At 39.7% G+C, this 9,776-nt stretch overlaps 1 protein-coding gene across 1 annotated transcript in view; it reads left to right on the top strand.

Moving 5' to 3' along the window:
• The window catches only part of ino80 (INO80 complex ATPase subunit), a 44,261-nt gene that overhangs the window by 14,284 nt on the left and 20,201 nt on the right, over positions 1–9,776 (top strand). Inside the window, exons 17-25 of the mRNA XM_060866087.1 lie at positions 1,030–1,114; positions 1,203–1,320; positions 3,469–3,554; positions 3,670–3,837; positions 3,962–4,095; positions 4,230–4,294; positions 4,723–4,813; positions 5,126–5,348; positions 7,764–7,904. Of these exons, the coding sequence (XP_060722070.1) occupies positions 1,030–1,114; positions 1,203–1,320; positions 3,469–3,554; positions 3,670–3,837; positions 3,962–4,095; positions 4,230–4,294; positions 4,723–4,813; positions 5,126–5,348; positions 7,764–7,904 (1,111 nt within the window). The remainder of the gene's footprint in view (positions 1–1,029; positions 1,115–1,202; positions 1,321–3,468; positions 3,555–3,669; positions 3,838–3,961; positions 4,096–4,229; positions 4,295–4,722; positions 4,814–5,125; positions 5,349–7,763; positions 7,905–9,776) is intronic.

Raw genomic sequence — 9,776 nt, 5'->3', positions numbered from 1 at the left:
CGCAGCTGAAGGTATTTGAAGAAATGGGACTGTGGTATACTATATTGGTGCGATATTTCTTGGAAGGATTTTAATGCCTTAAGGATTTTAATCTTAAGATACAGCCTAATGTCTCTCCATATCCGAAGAGTGTTCGAAATGGTGAAATTTGTTGAGGCACATTTAAGCTTTTTGTTATTTGCAATAAAAGGCAGAAATTTTATTGGGAAAGGAGCACAAGCCCTTGCTTCCAGATTAAGCCATCTAGAGTCAGTCCTTTCATTGTACCAGCTGACCATGTGCTTCACCTGTGCTGACCAGTAGTAGAGACGAAAGTTCGGTAAGGTGACTCCTCCCTTATCCTTTGGTTTCGTTAATTTGTTAAAACTAATTCGGGGCATTTTATGGTTCCAAATGAATTTAGTGCTTATTGATGCCTTTGAAGAAAATATTTGGTAAATGACAAGGTAGGGATTGAAACAAATATAGAAACTTAGGTAGAATATTCATTCTAATAACGTTAATCCTGCCCAGAAAAGAAATAGGGAATGTCCGCCAGGTGTTAAGGTCTTTTAATGGAGTCAAGAAGAGGGGCATAATTTGTTTTAAATAAATCATTAAATAATGGTGTGATGAATATGCCGAGATATATCATTTTTAATTTAATATTTTATTCATTTGTTTTTTCCCACCTCACATATGTTTTTGCCCCTTTTTCATTTGTACGCTAAACCGATCTAAACCTTCCCTGATGGTCATGGCACTAGGATGGATTTGGATGTTGCCTTTCCTCCTCACATGGCATGTATTATCACTGTCTCTGTGTCCAAAACATGGCATGTGAGATTTTGCCCGGCTCGTCCTGACAGCAAATGCACCAGCAGCTTCTGTTGTGGTGAAAGATGAACGGTTACCCCGGCGAGTGCCTCGGAGCCAAGCTGTCTCAGTGCGTCTGATCCCCCCGTGTCGGTTTCTCTCGGAGACGTGCTGACAGGTCTTCCGTATGATGATGATGATGATGATGATGATGATACTTTTGTTTCTCTGCAGTGTGCGCTGGAAGATCCTGCTTCAGTTCCAGTGCCGAAACCGACTGCTGCTCACAGGAACACCCATCCAGAACACCATGGCCGAGGTGAGACTACGCTTGTGTGTGTGTGTGTGTGTGAGAATGAATCAGGGCAGGACTTTATAAATCTGGCTCTTTGTGTTTGTCTCCTCAGTTGTGGGCTCTGCTGCACTTCATCATGCCGACTCTGTTTGACTCTCATGAGGAGTTCAACGAGTGGTTCTCCAAAGACATAGAAAGCCACGCCGAGAACAAATCCGCCATCGACGAGAGTGAGTACTCAAGGTCACCTCGGTGTCTTATGGATGGATAGACATGAATCCATTAAAAAACGGTTATGAGACGGTTAAAGGAAAAAGTCATTAGTCATTAAAGGTGGGGTCTCTGTTGTTTGAAAGCCAATGTTGACATTTGAAATCACCAAAACAAACACGCTCCTAACCCAAATGGGTCTCACCCCTGTATTGATAGCTCCGCCCACACATACATACGTAACCCAGGCAACTAATGGAAAGAAATGTGTCTTTATCATAGCTGAAGGGAAGAACAATACGATTGCAGATAAACAAACAAGTAAAAATGACACACAAGCATAATCATGTAAAGGACGGCATATATTAGTTCTGTGAAACAAAGCAAAACCAACGTTACTCACCTATTGAGAAGGAAAAAAGCAACCTCGCCGTCTTAAGTAAAGTTGTCCGTATATTCACAGATTGGAGTTTCCCGAGTCAATAACTCCTGAGCTAAACGCTGTTACTAGCAAAACGCGGTTGTAGCTGCCTCTCTACATTACTACAATAGAAAAGAGGTGTTATTTGTGTAGTAACAGCGTTTAGCTCAGGAGTTATTGACTCGGGAAACTCCAATCTGTGAATATGCGGCCAACTTCCCGCTCCTTCAGTTCTCTCCAGCGCTGGAAAGCTGATCCTATATTAACACGGGTCCTACTTCTTTCCTTATCGTAAGCCTTTCTTTGCTTTCTTTCTTTGTTTTTATCCTCCGTGTCAATGTTAAAACCGCTTTCTGCTAATGTCACACATGCGCACTGAACACTCTCCGCCCATATTGACCAGACCCGCCCCTTTCTGCTCATTGGGTACACGTTTGTTTTGTTTTTGTTTAGTTTGTCGGCCCAACGCAGTTTTCTGAAGCATTTGTCAAACAACGGAGACCCCACCTTTAAATGTCATCAAACTCTCTGCTCCTGTTAACTGGTCGGATCACCATAAAACATTTACACAATGGAATGTGATTGGCTGTAATGTTTTATGACGCAATAACACACGAGTCATTTCTATCTCATTATTTTCACTTTGATTTATTTAATTCTGATTCATTTCACCCTAATGCATTCTAACCTGATTCATTTTATAGGGATCTATCATAATAACAAGGCATTTTGAAGACTGGAATCATTTCTCTATGATTTCATTTCAATCTGATTCATTTCGATGATTCCTTTTTTATTTGATTCATCTATCTCTGATTCATTTCAATCTGTTACCATTTTGGGTTGATTCACTTCACTTATTTTACTTTCATTCTTTTTACTCTGATTTCGTTGGGATTAATTTTACTTTGATTCATTTCAATCTGATGAATATTTCCTATGATTTATTCTTCTCTGTATTTTCACTTTAATTCCATTTCATTCAGAATCTTTTAATTTATTTTTTCAATTTACTTTTTACGTTTTAGACGAATCCATGATAATAAAAAAATTGATTCACTTTTAGATTTTAGATTCTTTACTTTATAGCTTGTTTAATTGAATTAACTTTATTTACTATTTTTCTCTGATTCATTTCTCTTTGATCATTTTAACTCATTTCAGTTTTACCCATCTTACAGGAACACAGTATTAGCAAAATACATTCGAATATTCGAATATTTTATATTTTATGACCTTTTATGACCTTTGTACTGATTCAATGCTCTGTGATATCAATTTAAACCGATTCAGTTTAGTCTGATATATTTTACTTTGCGCCATTTAAATCTGATTTGATTATTTGATTCATTTCAGTTTGATTCATTTCAGTTGGATTCATTTTTTTGTGAATCATTTTATTCTGATTCATTTAACTCCCTGAATCATTTTAAATGAGTTCAGTATCACATTAAATAGTTTTCATACTGATTCAAAGTCCAGTTCAGATAACCTTTAATGAATTTCTCTGTATCAGTTTTGTCCAATTCATTTGAATATGATTTAAATATGACTCTCATGCAGTCGATCCACAAGCATAGACATGAAAATATTTTCTTCTTTTTTTTTTTTGTATTTTTGTGTTCTTACAGTCAGGAATTTTGTTTGCAAAAATAAACAGTTCCATCAGAATGATGTTATTATAATTATTATATACATTATAATATAATTTGTTGAAGTTTTTGTGTTTTGTGTTGTTAAACATCAGACCAGCTCTCCAGACTGCACATGATCCTGAAGCCCTTCATGCTGCGCAGGATAAAGAAGGACGTAGAGAACGAGCTCTCGGACAAGGTACGTGCTCTCACGCGCGTGCGCACACACACGCACACACACACACACACACACGCACACGCACACACTGAGGTATATGTTTGTACCACAGTGACCCTTTCTCTGTCATCTCCAGATCGAGATCTTGACCTCGTGCCAGCTGACGAGCAGACAGAGGCTCCTGTACCAGGCTCTGAAGAACAAGATCTCCATCGAGGACCTGCTGCAGTCATCCATGGGCACAGCGCAGCAAGCACACAGCACCACCAGCAGCCTCATGAACCTCGTCATGCAGTTCCGAAAGGTTTGTTTGTGCGCGTGTTGCATTTGTCCAGCAATCCATCAGCTCCATAGCAGAATGTTAGTAGGTGTTTAGAAAGGCTTGCACACTGACATCAGAGCTGAATGCGTTGTGTGTTATTGTTTAGGTGTGTAATCACCCAGACCTGTTTGAGAGACAGGAGACACGCTCCCCGTTCCACATGTCCCTAAAACCCTTTGTCATGTCCAAGTTCCTGTTTCGTCATGGTTTCCTTCATACCTGCAACCCAGGAAGGAGCAGGTGAGTTTCATTATGTTCTGGTTCTATATCTTCATGACCTTAGTGAGGTTCCTGACACACACACACACACACACACATACACACTCACTGTAGATATTTAACCTGTACCTCTGATGTGTCTCTCTGCTTTACAGACTGCTGCAGGTTTTATCACCGTTCTCCCCTGAGCACATCCACCACTCCTTATTTCACAACACAAGTGAGTCTCTCTCTCTCTGTCTCTCTCTCTGTCTGTATGTCTCTCTCTCTCTCTCTCTCTCTCTCTCTCTCTGTCTCTCTCTTTCTCTCTCCGTGTGTGTCTCTCTCTCTCTGTCTCTCTCTCTCTCTCTCTCTCTCTCCCTTTGTCTCTCTCTCTCTCTCTCCCCCCCTTTATGTCTCTCTCTCTCTTGCTCTCTCTCTGTCTGTCTGTCTCTCTCTCCCTTTATGTCTCTCTCTCTCTTGCTCTCTGTCTGTCTGTCGGTCTGTCTGTCTGTCTCTCTCTCCCTTTATCTCTCTCTCTCTCTCTCTCTCTCTCTCTCTCTCTCTCTCCCTCCCTTTATGTCTCTCTCTGTCTCTCTCGCTCTCCTCTTCCTATCTTCAATTCTGATATCACTCTGAAACACACACATCTTCTCTGTTGTTCTGTAGGTCATGAAGGCAACTGCTTCTCGTTTCTGCGCTTCATCGATGTCTCTCCAGCCGAGATGTCCAACGTCATGCTGCAGGGAACTCTGGCCAGGTCTGACTATATATGACTATATCTGACTAAATATGTATATATATATATATATATATATAAGGCCAAACCCCACAAGAAACAAAAAGTTCAGGAATAGGATAAGACGTCTAAAGTCGTCTTAGTCGTCTAATCTGACTTGACATAACTCGGACAGTTAGATATGTAAATGATGCACTTACATATCGTATGTAAACATCTTGTAGTTCTATAGTTAGTAGTTTTGACAGCACTTATACTTACATGTGGATTAAAGAAGATGGACGTAACTTCCCACGCACTAAATATGCTTCCTCTCCTGTTCTTTGTGCTCAGATGGCTCGCACTTTACCTCTCCTTTAAAGCTGCTCACCGGCTTCATCACCGGCGGCTGTGGAGAACAGACACGGTGGAGGAGGAGGATGAAAAAGGACGGGGTGGGAGGAAGGCTGGGAGCAGTGTGAGCTCTGGATCGTGTTATCTTTCTAAGAACGATCTTATCCTGTGGCCAGACAGAACCACGTCATTCCCCAACACACACAACGGCACCGTCCTGCAGGTGAGGCCGGAGTTCGACAGCATAAAGACAAAACCATGCGGAGAGAAACGAGATAGAGGTTAAAAAAAAGGAAAGGACTCCAGCGGTTGAGAAAGTACAAACATAAAAAGAGAAAGAATTAAAGCTGTAAGAAAGAGAGAGAGAGAGCCACAATGAGAAATAATTTAAATGAAGAAAGAACACGCAGGAAGGTTGAAAGAAGGAAAAATGACATGACTGAAAAAGAAAGGAAAGCAAATATGTGAGAAAGGAATAAAGCAAAAAAATAAAAAAGTTAGGGGAATGTAAGAAAAGGAAAGAAGACACGAAGAAGTGAGAAGGAAATATAAAGAAATCTAAAGATCCAAGTGAGAAAAAGTATCGGAGGAAAGAGTGAAAAAGCGAGAGAGAAGTGAGAAAAGAACAAACAAATAAATGAGAAAGAAGAGTGCGCGAGACCCCGGTGAACATCTCTCATCAGTCATTAACACACACACTGTGTCATTGGAGATGGGACAGTTTTACTTTCATGACTCGGATAGAAACGGCTGTAAGAGATGGAAAGTGTTGGTGTAAATGACACCGTCTCCATGGTCCCCAGCGTCCTGTGTCTGCACCGTGGGCGAGGAGTATGTGTGTGTGTATGTAATTTGGTGATGATCTGGTGAAGAGCTGAAGGCAGGAGAAGTTCTGCTCCTCAGGTGCTGACAGAAGGTGTAATCCTACTCTGAACGTCTGGCGTCTCCCAGCTCTACTGGCGCACAGAGGAGAATCTGACACCCTCAGCGCTGTCAGTCCTATACACCACGCCCTGATCCCTGCCTTCTGGCTCCGCTCCGGCTGAAGAGGAAGCAGCTGGGTGCTTTTAGCTTCCCGAACCCCACTTCAGGTCGTGTTCCACAGCGTGTGTGTGGTTTTTAGTGGATTCTGGCGATGACGCTGTGGCGTGATGGAGCTCTGATCTTGCAGGGATGCTGAAGGTTGAGTTTTGGACTTGTTTTGAGTCTAACATAAAGGAGTCTCTCCAGTTCAGTTAGATTCTTATTAAAGGTGCAGTCAGTCATTTTTTGGTCATTTTTGGTGAAGCTCTGTTTGTTTTAGCTGAGTCTATGTTGTGGAGAAAAAAATGTAAATAGAAGCTTTAAATGAAAAAACTAACAAGATACATTAAGTCTAGCCGAGTGGAGTTTATTTCTGCTCCAGAAATTGTAAACAAAAGCTGATGAGACTAGCCAGATAAAATAGATCCCATCCGTTTATCTGAGGAGAGAAAATGGGCTTAAATGCTGTAAATAATGAAACTAGCAAGATTTATTGGGGGTGCAGCCTATACTGTGAAAGGAAGAAAGAAAACAAGTGAGAAATTAAAAAAAGAGATAAAAACATAAAAAAAACAAAAAAAAAACAAGAAGGAAATAAAGAAGTATTTTTTTTTTTTCCTCCTTTTAAAAACAAGGACCGGACATGAAAGGAAGGAAGGAAGAAAAACAAGAAAACAAAAGAAAGAGAAAAAAAAGCAGAAATAAATAAGAAAATGGAAGAAAGAAAGAATTATAAGAAAGAAAATCTAAGAGAGAGAAAGGAAAAGAAAAGAAACGAGTGAAAGAAACAAGACATAAAAAAGAAAGAAATGAGAAATGAAGAAGAATAATCAAAAAATTACATCAAAAAGAACAAAGAGAAAAAACGAATAATAGAGAAAGAAGAAAAGTAAAAATAAAGGGTCAAACATTTACACACTGCAGCTTTAATTTAGTTTGGAATCTTTTAAGCTTGACGTGATAGAAAATAAAGAACTAACTTTAAACAGGAGAGTGTTAATTAAAGGTGTTCTCAAGGTGTTCAGATCCAAACGGTGGTCTTTGTTCTCATCGGTTTCTTTGTTTTTTTGATTATATCCCTGATCATGTGGCCACAGAGACTCTTTATAGAGAAGTGTGAATCTTTGTGATTCCGGGCGCCTGGGCCTCACCATTGCCTCTCGTTTTTCCAGCTGCTCTCGTCACTGTAAGGGTTTCCAGACGTATCTTCTCTCCCTGCGTGTGGGTTGGGAACGCAGCCCGGACCGCGGCTCTCCAAACACTCGTCCCTCGTTGCCTCACACCTCCTCTTTCAGCTGTGTTTATGGCAGACATCTTGTGGGAAATGGAGCCTTCATGAGTCACTGGAAATATCAGCCATAATTCCAGCTCTGTCTGCTGCTCTGTTTGTGTGTTTCTGCGTCTCCGAGGTTAAAACATCACCTCAGAATGTGGTGTCGCGGTTGAAACGTGTCCCGACGAGGCCGCAGTGAAGATCAGGAGCACTAGGGAGTGCTGCGTAGCCGCGTTTGGTCACAGGTCTGATCGGACAACTCGATCGGATCTCTGAGTAAAGTGTTATGACGTTATAGAGATCATTCAAATAAATGCTGTGTTCATTGTTGTTCTGCTGCAGGAGCTGGTTTTCACTTCTCTGAGTTCGTGGATCTTCTCACACACTGATGTGTCGATACACAGCAGACGCTCCAACACCTTCACCATCAGACGCTGCCAACCCACCCAGATACCCAAGTTCCTCCTCACAGCTACACCCATGGTAAATACATGACCACACACACGAATACACAGTGCAGTCACACACACACACACACACACACACAAATATACAGTATATTCACACACACGAATATACAGTATATTCACACGCACAAATATACAGTATATTCACACACACACACTGTCATACACACACACACACACACAAATATACAGTATATTCACACACACACACTGTCATACACACACACAAATATACAGTATATTCACACACAAATGTACAGTATATTCACACACACACACACTCATGCACACACATACACACACACAAATATACAGTATATTCACACACACAAATATACAGTATATTCACACACACACAGTCATACACACACACAAATATACAGTATATTCACACACACAAATATACAGTATATTCACACACACACACTGTCATACACACACACAAATATACAGTATATTCACACACACACACTGTCATACACACACATACACACACAAATATACAGTATATTCACACACACACACACACACACACACACACACACACACACACACAAATATACAGTATATTCACACATGCACAAATATACAGTATATTCACACATGCACAAATATACAGTATATTCACACACAAATGTACAGTATATTCACACACACACACACTCATGCACACACATACACACACACAAATATACAGTATATTCACACACACAAATATACAGTATATTCACACACACACACTGTCATACACACACACAAATATACAGTATATTCACACACACAAATATACAGTATATTCACACACACACACTGTCATACACACACACAAATATACAGTATATTCACACACACACACTGTCATACACACACACACACACACACACACACACACACAAATATACAGTATATTCACACACACACACACACACACACACACACACAAATGTACAGTATATTCACACACACAAATGTACAGTATATTCACACACACAAATGTACAGTATATTCACACACACAAATATACAGTATATTCACACACACACAAATGTACAGTATATTCACACACACAAATGTACAGTATATTCACACACACACAAATATACAGTATATTCACACACACACACACAAATATACAGTATATTCACACACACACACACAAATATACAGTATATTCACACACACAAATATACAGTATATTCACACACACACACTGTCATACACACACACACACACACACACAAATATACAGTATATTCACACATGCACAAATATACAGTATATTCACACACAAATGTACAGTATATTCACACACACATATACAGTATATTCACACACACACACTCATGCACACACATACACACACACAAATATACAGTATATTCACACACACAAATATACAGTATATTCACACACACACACTGTCATACACACACAAATATACAGTATATTCACACACACAAATGTACAGTATATTCACACACACAAATGTACAGTATATTCACACACACAAATGTACAGTATATTCACACACACAAATATACAGTATATTCACACACACACACTGTCATACACACACACAAATATACAGTATATTCACACACACAAATATACAGTATATTCACACACACTGTCATACACACACACACAAATATACAGTATATTCACACACACAAATATACAGTATATTCACACACACAAATATACAGTATATTCACACACACACACTGTCATACACACACACACACAAATATACAGTATATTCACACATGCACAAATGTACAGTATATTCACACACAAATGTACAGTATATTCACACACACATATACAGTATATTCACACACACACACTCATGCACACACATACACACACAAATATACAGTATATTCAC

The sequence above is a fragment of the Tachysurus vachellii genome, chromosome 3 (genome assembly GCF_030014155.1).
Source record: "Tachysurus vachellii isolate PV-2020 chromosome 3, HZAU_Pvac_v1, whole genome shotgun sequence".
Classification (NCBI taxonomy): Eukaryota; Metazoa; Chordata; class Actinopteri; order Siluriformes; family Bagridae; genus Tachysurus; species Tachysurus vachellii.
The sequence above is the reverse complement of the archived record's forward strand: the minus strand, read 5'-3'. Positions and strand labels throughout refer to the sequence as shown.